The 16,843-nt window shown below is 37.8% G+C and overlaps 1 protein-coding gene across 1 annotated transcript in view; it reads left to right on the plus strand.

Moving 5' to 3' along the window:
• The first annotated feature begins 5,276 nt into the window (after nucleotides 1-5,276).
• LOC130680206 (E3 ubiquitin-protein ligase UBR3-like) overlaps nucleotides 5,277-16,843 on the plus strand; it is a 61,040-nt gene continuing 49,473 nt past the window's right edge. The window contains exons 1-2 of the mRNA XM_057490481.1: nucleotides 5,277-5,292; nucleotides 7,071-7,204. Coding sequence (XP_057346464.1) covers nucleotides 5,277-5,292; nucleotides 7,071-7,204 — 150 coding nt within the window. The remainder of the gene's footprint in view (nucleotides 5,293-7,070; nucleotides 7,205-16,843) is intronic.

The raw sequence follows: 16,843 nt of genomic DNA on the forward strand, positions 1-16,843 counted from the left end.
TCACATGATACTCAGTTCCCATTCTCCTTAAAATAAATATTTCAACATGTGTCTAATTGTTCTGAGAAATATGAGATCACAAAAATTAGGTGTGATGGAAGCTCTTGGACATTGTAACTCCGTTGATTTTTAAATTACATTTGTATGTATTTTAAGTCCTCATAATCATGTTCAAAACTATTTAAAAAAGCAACCTAGCTGAATTTCTAAAAATCAGTACTTCTATGGATGGTCCTGTCACACTGAAAACTACTTTTTTTAATATTAAATGTGTATGACAGAGAGGGAGATGATTAGCTAATAAAATATAACCATCATTTCAGTGCTTCTGCCTCCACATTTATTTTGTCTACTAGAAATTACTGATGATATATTGGCTCAGATAAAATGTACAAATAACACAAATTTATATATAATGATTTATTTTTACAAATGGAATAAAAGTTTCTACCACCTTTCTTTAATGCAATATTTGATTACTTCCTTCTTATCCGTCTTCTGATTTCTTTGTTTCTTTTTGTCCTTCCTTCCACCCTTTTGTCTGTCTTTTGAAAACTGCAGAAGACATTCAGTTGACAAATTTTTCTGTTTTATTATTTCTTTTATGTTTCATTAAACTAATAGGCTCTTGAATATCTTCCTGTGGGCTACTACCCCTTAACTTTAATTGAAATAAAGTTAATTGAAATATAGTAAATGTACATATTATACTGCTCTCAGTGTACACCATAGTGATTTGAGAATTATACACTTTGCTAAATGTTCACCATGATAAATGTAGATATCTGTAGATAATATCATACAAATATTCCACAATATTATTGACTATATTCCCTGTGCTGTGCTAATCCCTGTGGCTACTTTATTTTATAATGGGAAGCCTGCACCTCTTTGACCCCTTCTCTCACTTAGGCCATCCTCCCGCCCCTCTCCTCCATGTGATGTATATTTATGCAAGAATCACTGATGTTACTTGGATGATTTTATCTTTTATATTCTCAAACCACCCCGGGTCTGTATCATGCTTTGGAGGAAAAAACAATTTATTTTTGTGATATTAAAGTTATGATATTTAGGAAAGAAAATTACAGTACTGACCAGAAAGTGTTTGGATATAATTCAATCTGCAGCTGTTTAGTGGCTAAATGAAAATGACTGAACAAAAACACCCACCTTCTCAAATGTCAAGGTGCTGTAAAGCTGCACAATTTCAGTTCTCTACATCTTTATACATTCATTTTTTTTGGTATCATTAATCTACAATTACATGAAGGACATTATGTTTACTAGGCTCCCCCCTTCACCAAGTCCCCCCCACATACCCCTTCACAGTCACTGTCCATCAGTGTAGTAAGATGCTACAGAGTCACTATTTGCCTTCTCTGTGCTGCACTGTTCTCCCTGTGATCCCCCACACCATGTGTACTAAACATAATACCCCTTAATCCCCTTCTCCCTCCCTCCCCACCTATCCTACCACATCCCTCCCCTTTTATAACCACTAGTTCCTTCTTGGAGTCTCTGAGTCTGCTGCTATTTTGTTCCTTCAGTTTTGTTTCATTGTTATACTCCACAAATGAGGGAAATCATTTTGCACTTTCCTTTCTCTGCTTGGCTTATTCCACTGAGCATAATGTCCTCAAGCTCCATCCATGTTGTTGCAAATAGTAGGATTTGTTTCTTTTTTATGGCTGAATAGTATTCCATTGTGTGTATGTACCACATCTTCTTTATTTATTCATCTACTGATGAACACAGGTTGCTTCCATATCTTGGCTACTGTAAAAAGTGCTGCAATAAACATAGGGGTGCATATGTCTTTTTGAATCTGAGAAGTAGTATTCTTTGGGTTAACTCCAAGGAGTGGGATTTCTGGGTCAACTGGTATTTCTATTTTTATTTTTTTTAGGAACTTCCATATTGCTTTCCACAATGGTTGAATTAGTTGACATTACCACCAGCAGTATAAGAGTGTTCCCCATGTTCCCCTTTCTTTGAATCCTTGCCAGCATTTGTTGTTCTTACTCTTTTCGATGCTGGCCATCCTTACTGGTGTGAGGTGATATCTCATTGGGGCTTTAATTTACATTTCCCTGATGATTTGTGATGTGGAGCATCTTTTCATGTGCTTTTGGCCATCTGAATTTCTTCTTTGGAGAACTGTCTCTTCATATCTCTGCCCATTTTTTAATTGGGTTATTTGCTTTCCTTTTTGGGTGTTGAGGTGTGTAAGTTCTTTATATATTTTGGATGTTAACCCCTTGTCAGATATGTCATTTACAAGTATATTCTCCCTTACTGTAGAATGGCTTTTTGTCTGTTGATGGTGTCCTTTGCCATACAGAAACTTTTTAGTTTGATGTATTCCCATAAGTTCATTTTTGCTTTGGTTCCCTTGCTCAAGGAGATGCGTTCAGGAAGAAGTTGCTCATGATTATATTCAGGAGATTTTTGCCTGTTTTCTTCTAAGTGTTTTATGGTTTCATGACTTAGAGTCAGGTCTTTGATCCATTTTGAGTTTACTTTGTGTATGGGATTAAGCAATGATCCAGTTTCATTCTCTTGCATTTAGCTGTCCAGTTTTGCCAGCACCAGCTGTTGAAGAGGCTGTCATTTCCCCATTGTATATCCATGGTTCCTTTATCGTATATTAATTGGGCACGTATGCTTGGGTTAATATCTGGACTCTATTCTGTTCCACTGGTTTATGGGTCTGTTCTTGTGCCAATACCAAATTGTCTTGATTACTGTGGCTTTGTAGTAGAGCTTGAAGTCAGGGGACATAATTCCCCCTACTTTATTCTTCCTTCTCATGATTGCTTTGTCTATTCGAGGTCTTATGTGGTTGCATATGAATTTTAGAACTATTTGCTTTAGTTCGTTGAAGAATGCTGTTGGTATTTGGATAGGGATTGCACTGAATCTCTGTAGATTGCTTTGGGAAGGATGGCCATTTTGACAGTATTAATTCTTCCTATCCATGAGCATGGGATGTGTTTCCATTTATTGGTATCTTCTTTAATTTCTCTCATGAGCGTCTTACAGTTTTCAGGGTATAGGTCTTTCACTTCCTTTGTTAAGTTTTTTCCTCTGTATTTAATTCTTTTTATGCAATCATGAATGGAATTGTTTCCCTGATATCTCTTTCTGCTAGTTCATCATTAGTATATGGGAGTACAAGATATTTCTGTGTGTTAATTTTGTATCCTAGAACATTGCTGTATTCAGATGTTTGATTTAGTAGTTTTGGGGTGGATTCTGTAGGGTTTTTGTGGTATGTGATCTATTCTTGAAAATGTTTCATGTTCAGTTGAGAAGAATGTGTGCCCTGTTGTTTTTGGGTGGAGTGTTCTGTAGATGTCTGTTAGGTCCATCTGTTGTAATTTGTTGTTCAGTGCCTCTGTCTCCTTACTTATTTTCTGTCTGGTTGATCTGTCCTTTGGAGTTAGTGATGTGTTGAAGTCTCCTAAAATGAATGCATCACAATCTATTTCCCTCTTTAATTGTGTTAATACTTGTTTCACATTTTTAAGTGTTCTTTGTTAAGTACACAGATATTTGTAATGGTTATAGTCTCTTGTTGGACTGACCCCTTTATCATTATCTAAGGTGTTCTTTGTCTCATTACTTTGTTTACTGAAGTCTATTTTGTTGAGTACATGTACTGCAATGCCTGCTTTTTTCTCCATTATTTGCATGAAATATTTTTTTTCCATAACTTCAGTTTTAGTCTGTGTATGTCTTTGGGTTTGAACTGAGTCTCTTGCAGGCATTATATAGACAGGTCTTACTTTTTGTCCCTTCAGTGACTCCATGTCTTTTGATTGATGCCTTCAGACAACTTACATTTAGGGTGATTATCAATACGTATGTACTTATTGCCATTGCAGGCTTCAGATTTGTGGTTACCAAAGGTTCAAGGGTAACTTTCTTTCTATTTCAATGTCTAACTTAACTCATGTAATGCTATTACAAACACAATCTAAATGTTATTTTTCCCCTCCTTTTCTTCCTCCTCCAGACTTAGTATATTAGGTGTCATAATCTGTACTCTTTGTCTATCCCTTGTCTGACTTTGGGGTAGTTGATTTAATTTTGCATTTATTTAGTAATTAATTGTTCCACTTTCTTTACTATGGTTTTGTTTGTTCTGGCAACAGCTATTTAGCCTTAGGAACAGTGTGGAGATGGTTTGTGGAAGAAGGTAAATTCTCTCAATTTTTGCTAATCTGGAAATTGTTTAATCCCTTCTTCAAATTTAAATGATAATATTTCTGAGTAGAGTATTGTTGGTTCAAGACTCTTCTGTTTCATTACATTAAATATATCCTGCCACTCCCTTCTGGCCTGTAACATTTTTGTTGAGAAGTCTGATGATGGCCTGATGGGTTTACCTTTGTATGTGATCTTTTTTCTCTCTCTGGCTGCTTTTAATATTCTGTCCTCATCCTTCATCTTTGCCCTTTCAAATATTGTATATCCTGCTGTTATCTTCCTTGAGTCCTTTTTATTGGGAGATCTGTGCTCTTCTATAGCCTGTGTGACTTTCCTTCCCCAGACTGGGGACGTTTTCAATGATTATTTCTTCAGAGACCCTCTTTATCCCTTTTCCTCTCTCTTCTTCTGGTATCTTTATAATGTGAATATTTTTCCTTTTGGATTGGTCACGTGGCTCTCTTAATATTCTTTCATTCCTAGAGGTCATTTTTTCTCTCTCTGCCTCAGTTTCTTTTTGTTCCTGTTCTGTAGTTTGTATTCCATTGAGTCTCCTGTCACTCTTGTAATCTGCTTTTGAATCCTTTCATTGTATGTTTCAGTTCAGCTATTGTATTTTTCAAAGTCTCTATGTCTGTCTTGAATTGTCTGTGAAATCTTGAATATGTTTTTGTAGCTCTGTGAGCATGTTTATGATTTTTACTTTGAATTCTTTATTGAGAAGATTGGTTATCTTGGTTTCACTCTCCTTTCTGGTGTTTTAGGGATATTGGATTGAAGAAGGTTCTTTTGAAATTTCATTCCTTCTTGAATCCTATGGCATGATAACTTTGTGTAATTCACTCCCTCTAGTGACCAGGATCTTACTCTCTTGGGTATTAATGTTGGTTGCAGGCTTGTGGTACTGGTGCCTGCCAGGATGATGGAGCTCTTTCCTGATTCACAGCCACAGTGTCTGCCTGAACTGCGAGGGCCAGTTGGTCAAGCATGCAGGGAGCAGCCTCTGTGTTACACCCCTTTAGCTGCTCTATTGGTCACTGCCCTCCTGCTGACCCAGCGCCATGGCTGGGGTAGCAGGTTTGTGAGCAGGTGCTGGCCAGGAGGAAGGAGTGGCAAGCTGTTTATGGTGGTGGGGGGCCTCGAGGCTGCCTTCTCAGATGGGGATGGAGCTCCGGAAACTCCTGAAAGTTCCCATCCTGATGGGCTGAGTGTGCTGGGACAATTTTGTCTACCGATCCTTCCTCCTTAGCAGCAAACTCTGTGTAATCCTTGCCCCTTTAGCAGCCCTCTTGCTGTTGGGAAGTCTTTCAATGCATCTGCCTTTGTCTTGTCCTGTAGTGGCTGTTTTTGGGTTCTTGTTCTATATAAGTGGCTGGAAATTCAGTCTGCCCAAGTGTTCCACATCTCCCTGCTTCCAACCCCTTTAATTTGCAGAGCACCATACAATGTGGGTTCGTGGTTGTAGAGCAGATCTTCAGGGCTGGGTATTTAGCAGTCCTGGGCTTCTACTCCCTCCCTCCTCCATTTCTGTTCCTCCTTCCTGTGTGCTGGGTTTGGGGAAAGGGCTTGGGTTCTGCCCGATTGTGGCTTTGCTACTTTTCCCTTTTCCTTGAGGTCTTCTATTTTCCCCAGATGTAATGTCTATTGCTGTTTCCTTCTGGTCACTCTTTCAAGATTAGTTTTATTTGCTGTGTTTTCATGTTATATGTGGTTTTGGAGTTTATTTCTGCTTCACTTCTCATGCTATCATCTTTCCTGCTCTCCTCAAGGGTATTCTTTTTATAACCACTGAATACCATTATCATATCCAAGAAATTTAATAATATCATCTATTTCTATATTTAAATTCTCCCAGTTGTCCTAGTAATATTTTTTGCAGCAGATTTTTTTTTCTTGGTCCAAAAGCCAAGAAAATAATCATGCATTGCATTTGCTTGTCATTCCTTAGTCCCCTTTAATCTAAAACAGTTTTTGCTACCACTTCTTAAAAAAATTCACGAGTCCAGTTCTGTAGAGTCTCATTTTCTGGATTTGTGTGATTATTTCCTTATGATTGGATTTGATTTAAAAGCCATTACCAATTTTGGTAATGGCATTGTATAGATGATGTTCCTTCCCATTTGGTCATATCAGGAGTGTACTAGTGCCAGTTTGTCCTGTTGTTGGTGATGCCAACCAAGTCTGATTACTTAGTTAAAATGATAGGTAATCTATATGATGATACTCTATAGTTTGACTCTAATAATTTATCCTTGCCCCCTTTTACTTGGAATCCTTGCCTGAATTAGTGAATATGTTATCTGTTATTATCATTAATTTTAATGCTCAAATTTTCTCAAATTTTGCCAATTAAAATTGCTTTAGTGCCCTGACCACTGCATGTTTGAATACTTCCTTGCTCTTTATTACACACAATTACAGGTCACCTTGTGCTTTTCCCCAGCCCTGTACTCAGCATTTTCTCCAAGGATCACTGTTTCCTATTAGTGAGAAATAATATATTTAGGAAGTAAGTTTATTGATACTGGAGAGTCATAACTTCTAGATTTTTCAGTGGACAGATTTTGGAAACCATCGTCAGTCACTCCATCCATCCATCCATCCATCCATCCATCCACTCACCCTTCCATCCATCCACAGAGTTCATACTGATATTTCAGTGTTATTTTTTAAAAATTGGTATATTTGAAGCTTTATTTACTGTATAGAAGAAAACTAGAATACCACTTCAGGTCTTTAAAATATTCTAATAGTGGAGAAACTTAAAGTAGCTGGAGGTAAATAACAGCTTTTCTTGGTGAATCAAGTATATAAGTTTGTTATTTAGTGAGCTATTATTTCTGTTATTAATGTAGTTTTGGGGCAGTGCCATGACAACATTGAGCCAAAAAAGCTGCCTGTCACTGAAGAGGATCAGATTTACCCTTGGGACACATGTGCAGCTGTTCATGATGTAAGGCTTTCATTATTACAGTGTTATTTTAAGGATGAAAGTACTCTTTTTTTCACATGTATTTTTTTCTGCAAAATTGATGGTTATTTCTCTCCAGAGTGTTATTCTATATTTTCCTTGTATTAAATGTCATTGTAATTTGGAATCTAGACATTTGTAAGAAAAAAACTTAATGTGTGGATTGTAAGGAAATAGAAATTTTTAAAAAGTAGAAGAAATGGATTGTAAACAATAAATAAAATTTTCAGGTTATAGATGTTATACCTTTGTTTTAAAAGTTATTTATTATGAGGCATACAAATTTAGTTCAATGGAATGTAAATATTTATAAAAACTTTTGATATGGGCAGAGCCAAGATGACGGCGTGAGTAGAGCAGCGGAAATCTCCTTCCCAAAACCACATATATCTATGAAAATATAACAAAGACAACTCTTCCTAGAATAAAGACCAGAGGACACAGAACAACATCTAGACCACATCCACACCTGCGAGAACCCAGCGCCTCGCAAAGGGGGTAAGATACAAGCACCAGCCAGGCAGGACCCGAGTGCCCCTCTCCCCAGCTCCCGGCGGGAGAAGAGGAGGCAGAGCGGGAGGGAGAGGGAGCCCAGGACTGCTGAACACCCAGCCCCAGCCATCCGGACCAGAGCACAGACACACTGCATGCACGAGGCCCTGGAACTAGGGAAACAGGGCAGCAAGAATGGTGAGAGGGTACCGGAGGCCTGGTGCCAGAGGACATAAGAAAAGTGAGCGGCCATTTTGTTGTTGTTGTTTTGTTGACGTGAGTGCTTTTTGGAAGTCTTAAGGGAACAAGGACCCCAATACTAGGGAAAAAGGGCAGCAAGACTTCCGAGAGGGTATCAGAGGCCAGTGCAGGAGAACAAAAGAAAAGCGAGTGGCCATTTTTTATTTTTATTTTTATTTTTTGTTGTTGTTTTGTTGAGGTGAGTGCTTTTTGGAAGTCTTAAAGGGATAGGGACCCCAATACAAGGTAAACAGGGCAGCAAGACCAGTGAGCGGGTGCCTGAGGCTGGTGCCAGAGAATAAAGAAAAACGAGCGGCCATTTTAATTTTTTTATTTATTTATTTTTTTTTGGTGTTCGTTGTTTTGTTTTGGCAGGTGATTTTTGGAAGTCTTAAAGGGGCAGGGTGGGACACGTAGTCCAGAGGTAGGGAATCAGGGGATCTCTGGGCACTCTAATCCCCTGGGCTACAGGGAGCACGGAGGCCCCTTAAGGAGATAAATAGCCTCCCGGCAGCTCCCCTTCCAAGGCGACTCCACCACTTTGGAGCAGCAGCCCGAGCCAGGGCACGCCCACAGCAACAGCGGAGATAAACTTCATAGCAGCCGGGCAGGAAGCAGAAGTCCTGTCTGCCTGCAGCTACCCAGCACAGGCCACTAGAGGTCGCTGTTCTCCCAGGAAAGGAGGGCCATAAACCAACAAGAAGGGAAGTACTTCCAGCCATCACTCGTCCCAGCTCTGCAAACTATTCCTATCACCATGAAAGAGAATTACAGGCAAACCAAGATCACAGAGACTCCAGAGAAGGACACAGACCTAACCAGTTTTCCTGACAAAGAATTCAAAATAAAAATCATAAACATGCTGACGGAGATGCAGAGAAATACGCAAAAGAAATGGGATGAAGTCCGGAGGGAGATCACAGATGTCAGAAAGGAGATTACAGAAATGAAACAAACTCTGGAAGGGTTTATAAGCAGAATGGATAAGATGCAAGAGGCCATTGATGGAATTGAAACCAGAGAACAGGAACGCATAGAAGCTGACATAGAGAGAGATAAAAGGATCTCCAGGAATGAAACAATATTAAGAGAACTGTGTGAACAATACAAAAGGAACAATATCTGTATTATAGGGTTACCAGAAGAAGAAAAGAGAGGAAAAGGATGGAAAGTATCTTGGAGGAAATAATTGCTGAAAACTTCCCCAAACTGGGGGAGGAAATAATCGAACAGACCACGGAAATACACAGAACCCCCAACAGAAAGGATCCAAGGAGGACAACACCAAGACACATAATAATTAAAATGGCAAATATCAAGGAAAAGGAAAGAGTTTTAAAGGCACCTAGAGAGAAAAAGGTCACCTATAAAGGAAAACCCATCAGGCTAACATCAGACTTCTCGACAGAAACCCTACAGGCCAGAAGAGAATGGCATGATATATTTAATGCAAAGAAACAGAAGGGCCTTGAATCAAGGATACTGCATGCAGCACAACTATCATTTAAATATGTTGGTGGGATTAAAGAATTCCCAGACAAGCAAAAGCTGAGGGAATTTGGTTCCCACAAACCACCTCTACAGGCCATCTTACAGGGACTGCTCTAGATGAGAGCACTCCTAAAAAGAGCACAGAACAAAACACCCAACATATGAAGAATGGAGGAGGAGGAATAAGAAGGGAGAGAAGCAAAAAATCTCCAGACAGTGTATATAACAGCTCAATAAGCGAGCTAAGTTAGGCAGTAAGATAATAAAGAGGCTAACCTTGAACATTTGGAAATCACCAATTAAAAGACTGCAAAGGCAATAAGTACATATCTTTCAATAGTCACCCTAAATGTAAATGGACTGAATGCACCAATCAAAAGACACAGAGTAATAGAATGGATAAAATAGCAAGACCCATCTATATGCTGCTTACAAGAAACTCACATTAAACCCAAAGATATGTACAGACTAAAAGTCAAGGGATAGAAAAACATATTTCTGGTAAGCAACAACGAGAAGAAAGCAGGGGTTGCAGTACTAGTATCAGACAAAATAGACTGCAAAACAAAGAAAGTAACAAGAGATAAAGAAGCACACTACATAATGATAAAGGGATCAGGCCAACAAGAGAATACAACCTTTCTAAATATATATGCACCCAACACAGGAGCACCAGCATATGTGAAACAAATACTAACAGAACTAAAGGGAGAAATAGACTGCAATGCATTCATTCTAGGAGACTTCAACACACCACTCACCTCAAAGGATAGATCCACTGGGCAGAAAATAAGTAAGGACACAGAAGCATTGAACAACACAGTAGAGCAGATGGACCTAATAGACATCAATAGAACTCTACATCCAAAAGCAACAGGATATACATTCTTCTCAAGTGCACATGGAACATTCTCCAGAATAGAACACATACTAGCCCACAAAAAGAGCCTCAGCAAAATACAAAATATTGAAATTCTACAAACCAAATTTTCAGACCACAAAGGTATAAAACCACAAATAAATTCTACAAAGAAAACAAAAAGGCTCACAAACACATGGAGGCTTAACAAAATGCTCCTAAATAATCAATGGATCAATGAAAAAATTAAAATATACATCAAGGAATATATAGAAACAAATGACAACAATAACACAAAGCCCCAACTTCTGTGGGACGCAGCGAAAGCAGTCTTAAGAGGAACGTATATAAAGATCCAGGCACACTTGAAGAAGCAAGAACAATCCCAAATGAATAGTGTAACATCACAATTATCGAAATTGGAAAATGAAGAACAAATGAGGCCTAAAGTCAGCAGTAGGAGGGACATAATAAAGATCAGAGAAGAAATAAACAAAATTGAGAAGAATAAAACAATAGCAAAAATCAATGAAACCAAGAGCTTGTTCTTTGAGAAAATAAACAAAATAGATAAGCCTCTAGCCAAACTTATTAAGAGAAAAAAAGAATCAACACAAATCAACAGAATCAGAAATGAGAACAGAAAAATTACAACAGACTTCACAGAAATACAAAGAATTACTAAAAGCTACTATGAAAACCTATATGCCAACAAGCTGGAAAACCTAGAAGAAATGGACAACTTCCTAGAAAAATACAACCTTCCAAGACTGACCAAGGAAAAAACACAAAAGTTAAACAAACCAATTACGAGCAAAAAATTGAAACGGTAATCAAAAAACTACCCAAGAACAAAACACCCTGGCAGGACGGATTTACCTCGGAATTTTATCAGACACACAGAGAAGACATAATCCCCATTCTCCTTAAAGTTTTCCAAAAAATAGAAGAGGAGGGAGTACTCCCAAACTCATTTTATGAAGCCAACATCACCCTAATACCAAAATCAGGCAAAGACCCCGCAAAAAAAGAAAATTACAGACCAATATCCCTGATGAATGTAGGTGCAAAAATACTTAATAAAATATTAGCCAACCGAATTCAAAAGTATATCAAAAGGATCATACACCATGACAAAGTGTGATTCATCCCAGGGATGCAAGGATGTCACAACATTCGAAAATCCATCAACATCATCCACCACATCAACAAAAAGAAAGACAAAAACCACAAGATCATCTCCATAGATGCTGAAAAAGCATTTGACAAAATTCAACATCCATTCATGATAAAAACTCTCAGCAAAATGTCAATAGAGCAAGTACCTCAACATAATAAAGGCCATATATCATAAACCCACAGCCAACATTATACTGAACAGCGAGAAGCTGAAAGCTTTTCCTCTGAGATCGGGAACTCGACAGGGATGACCACTCTCCCCACTGCTATTTAACATAGTACTGGAGGTGTTAGCCTTGCAATCAGACAAAACAAAGAAATAGAAGGAATCCAGATTGGTAAAGAAGAAGTTAAACTGTCACTATTTGCAGATGACCTGATATTGCACAAAAAAACCCTAAAGACTCCACCCCAAAACTACTAGAACTGATATCAGAATACAGCAAAGTTGCAGGATAGAAAATTAACACACAGAAATCTGTAGCTTTCCTATACACTAACAATGAACCAATAGAAAGAGAAATCAGGAAAACAATTCCATTCACAATTGCATTAAAAATAATAAAATACCTGGTAATAAATCTAACCAAAGAAGTGAATGACCTATACTCTGAAAACTAAAAGTCACTCTTAAGAGAAATTAATGGGGACACTAACAAATGGAAACTCATCCCATGCTTGCAGCTAGGAAGAATTAATATCATCAAAATGGCCAACCTGCCAAAAGCAATATACAGATTTGATGCAATCCCTATCAAATTACCAACAACTTTCTTCAATGAACTGGAACAAATAATTCAAAAATTCATATGGAAACACTAAAGACCCCGAATAGCCACAACAATCCTGAGAAAGAAGAATAAATTAGGGGGGATCTCACTCCCCAATTTCAAGCTCTACTATAAAGCCATAGTAATCAAGACAATTTGGTACTGGCACAAGAACAGGGCCACAGACCAGTGGAACAGACTAGAGACTGCAGACATTAACCCAAACATATATGGTCAATTAATATTTGATAAAGGAGCCATGGACATACAATGGCAAAATGACAGTCTCTTCAACAGATGGTGCTGGCAAAACTGGACAGCTACATGTAGGAGAATGAAACCAGACCATTGTCTAACCCCATATGCAAAAGTAAATTCAAAATGGATAAAAGACCTGAATGTAAGTCATGAAACCATTAAACTCTTGGAAAAAAACACAGGCAAAAACCTCTTAGACATAAACATGAGTGACCTCTTCTTGAACATATCTCCCCGGGCAAGGAAAACAACAGCAAAAATGAACAAGTGGGACTATATTAAGCAGAAAAGCTTCTGTACAGCAAAAGACACCTCAACAGAACAAAAAGGAATCCTACAGTATGGGAAAATATATTAGAAAATGACACATCCGATAAAGGTTTGACGTCCAAAATATATAAAGAGCTCACACGCCTCAACAATCAAAAAACAAATAATCCAATTAAAAAATGGGCAGAGGAACTGAACAGACAGTTCTCCAGAAAAGAAATACAGATGGCCAACAGACACATGAAAAGATGCTCCACATCGCTAATTATCAGAGAAATGCAAATTAAAACTACAATGAGGTATCACCTCACACCAGTAAGGATGGCTGCCATCCAAAAGACAAACAACAGCAAATGTTGACGCAGCTGTGGAGAAAGGGGGACCCTCCTACACTGCTGTTGGGAATGTAAATGAGTTCAACCATTGTGGAAAGCAGTATGGAGGTTCATCAAAATGCTAAAGACAGACTTACTATTTGACCCAGGAATTGCCCTTCTAGGAATTTACCCTAAGAATGCAGCAATCAAGTTTGAGAAAGACCAATGCACCCCTATGTTTATCGCAGCACTATTTACAATAGCCAAGAATTGGAAACAACCTAAATGTCCATCAGTAGATGAATGGATAAAGAAGATGTGGTACATATACACAATGGAATACTACTCAGCCATAAGAAGAGGGAAAATCCTACCATTTGCAGCAACATGGATGGTGCTGGAGGGTATTATGCTCAGTGAAATAAGCCAAGTGAAGAAAGAGAAATACCAAATGATTTCACTGGTCTGTGGAGTAGAAGTACAAAGGAAAAACTGAAGGAACAAAACAGCAGCGGAAGCACAGAACCCAAGAATTGACTAACAGGTACCAAAGGGAAAGGGACTGGGGAGGATGGGTGTGTAGGGAGGTATAAGGGGGAGGAGGAAGAAGGGGATATTAAGATCAGCATGCATGGGGGGGTTTGAGAAATGGGAGGGCTGTACAACACAGAGAAAGCAAGTTGTGATTCTACAACATTTAGCTATGCTGATGGACAGTGACTGTAAAGGGGTTTATAGTGGGGACCTGGTATAGGGGAGATCCTAGTAAACATAATATTCTTCATGTAAGTGTAGATTAAAGACAACAACAAAAAAGAAAGAAAGAAAGAAAGAAAGAAAGAAAGAAAGAAAGAAAGAAAGAAAGAAAGAAAGAAAGAAAGAAAGAAAGAAAGAAAGAAAGAAAGAAAGAAAGAAAGAAAGAAAGAAAGAAAGAAAGAAAGAAAGAAAGAAAGAAAGAAAAAGAAAGAAAGAAAGAAAAGGTGGATTACTCCATGATAGGATAAAACTAACTGTAAATCAACGATTAATGCATGCTTTAAATATCCTTAATTGTGATCACTTAAAGTTTGTCAGATGATTGGCTATGGAGGTACACTTTTCTGATAATATTCCTTTCTCTTAAAAAATAAAAAAAGCAGTTCCTGTGTGGTGACCTCCAATGAGTTCTACACAATGGTATAAAGGGAAGATCAAAGTATAGGCAAAGGGTCTGTTTGTGTTTATACAGAGGATCAAAGCCTAATTTGGCTACCCAGAAAATGAACTAAGATGCGATATGAAGAACTTCCAATATCAGCACTCTCTGGAAGAGTCATACAAGAAGATGATCATCAAAAAACCTCAACAAAGATCCAGGCGCTGCTGCAGTTGTAGCTGCATTCATCCCACCAGTTCCTGGACTTGCCATTGGAATGAAGAAGGAGATATCTAAGCTGGCCTGTGCACACAGTAAAACAACAAATTTGACTGGATCTACACTGTTGGAACTCAACCAAGAATTAGGAGAAGTGCAAGTTGTAGCGCTCCAAAATCTTACAACTACAGACTATCTACTGTTAAAAGAACATATGGGATGTGAACAGGTCCCGGGAATGGGCTGTTTTAATTTGTCTGATTTCTCAGACTGTTCAAGTTCAGTTGGACAATATCCACCATATCATAGACAAGTTTTCACAAATGCCTAGGGTGCCTAACTGGTTTTCTTGGTTTCACTGGAGATGGCTGGTAATTACAGATCTGCTTTGGTTGTGTAACTGTATTCCTATTATGTTAATGTGTGTGCTCAATTTAATTAGTTGTTTAAAATCTATACATACTTAAGTTACTCTACAAGAAGATATGTCAAAGAAATAATCAATCTTCCCATGTTTTCTTCCGTCTGCTACCTCTATAGCTTTCCTTCTTCCTTCCTAATTACAACCCTTAAATAGAATTTGTGCCTCATATCGAATTTACCGAGTATCATAATTCTTCCAAGTGGTAAAAATACCTCAGGACAAATGCTGGGCATAGAAGCCACAGGGCATAAATCTGCAAAGAAGTAAAAAGCTAACCTTTTTAAACAATATGGCTTCTCTCTCACTCACCAACTTTACATTTCCCTGTATGGCCCCGGAAGATGACTGATTAGCCAGAGACGGGTAAGATTCCTCAAGGGAGGAACAACCTAAGACAGGCACAGTCGCAGGGGACCATCAGGTGAGAAATTAGGGATCAACAGAGGTGAGGCTTAGAACCTCACCCCCTCTGTTCTGAGAGAAATCTTCTGCATACGTGGATGTTTTATGGCCCTTTTCTAGCTTGGATTAACACATAGTCTACAGGCACACACCTGATCATCTACATTTGCTCTCTTACAACACTAAGTTTTCTATCTTTATCTTACATCTACCTACCACTTCAGCATTTTATTAAAAAAATAATAATAATAATAAAGGGAGAAATGTGGAGTCCACATATAAATCAAGTATAAAAATCAAACGAATATTCATATTTGGTCTGATTGTTTATAGTTCATAATGCGTGATCAAAACTGAAAGTTTCTGTGATGACTGCCCTTGTACTGTTCACCATGTAAGAACTTATTCACTATGTAATAATTTGTTCACCATGTAAGAACTTGTTTGTTATGCTTCAGAAGATTGGAGACTGACGAGAATTAGGCTTGGGTGGATTAATGATTGTGCATTGATCATTGACTCCCCTATACAGAATTTTATTGTTGTTAACAACCATTTGATCAATAAATATGAAAGATGCCCTCTCAAAAAAAAACAAAAAACTTCTGATATGATACAAATATTTTTTAAAGATTTTTGCCTTCTTTTACTTTTACTTAAAGATACACAGTATACTCCCATTACGATACTTCTAAAATGTAAAGTAGGGTCATATTTAATTCATGCTTTTCTGGTGTCTTGTTGTGAGCTTTTTTTTTTTCCAGCTCTTTGCACCTAGGGGCTCTAGCCCTCAGGCATCCTAAACCTCGAAGATCAACTTTATTTATTTAGTAGCACTAGCATTGTTAACTTCTTTGTCAAATTTCCATAACACTTCTAGTGTTTCCTGAGGAGATTACCAAATGAAGTGTTCTTTCACCTGTTTCGTTTTGGATCTACTGTGTTTTGAATTAAGTAAACATACAATAATAACTTAAAATGCTTAAAATACAAAGTGCAACATTATTTTTGGTTAGCTAATGAGATTCTTGCTCATAATACACTAGATTAATTATAAGAAACTAGTAGTATAGGTGGAAGAAAGATTACTTAATCAGATGAACAGGAATTGGCCTAGTGATGTTAACAGTCAGAGTGGTACGGTTCTGTTGGGTGGACAAGAGGAGAAAAATTTTGGTGGATTCTTGAGGAGATGATGTCTCTAGTTACAGAGGTGTTGTATAGATTATAAAGAGTCCCAGATCAGAAAAAGTGGGTTGTCACTCTGCTTCTTCCATTTCTTAGCAATATGAGCTAGGCTATATAAACACGGAAGGGCTCAATTTCCTTATCTGTAAAATAGGGCATATTGTGGTCTTTGATGCAGTAACCCACCAGGTTAGAAATTTCTTTAGATCACTTTATACATCATGAATGTCAGTATAAATGTAAAGTGTTGTTTTTAATATTCAAGGTAGCCCATTTAGGAGTGCTCAGGTTAGTCTTTATAATGCAGTTTGGGTTAGGTAATGAGGATTATGCTTCCACATATTTTCAGAAGCTTTTAAATGAAATTTTCATTATTTTGAAAAAGGATGCTTTTCATAAATTTGTTGCAGGTT

The sequence above is a fragment of the Manis pentadactyla genome, chromosome 13, assembly GCF_030020395.1.
Source record: "Manis pentadactyla isolate mManPen7 chromosome 13, mManPen7.hap1, whole genome shotgun sequence".
Lineage (NCBI taxonomy): Eukaryota > Metazoa > Chordata > Mammalia > Pholidota > Manidae > Manis > Manis pentadactyla.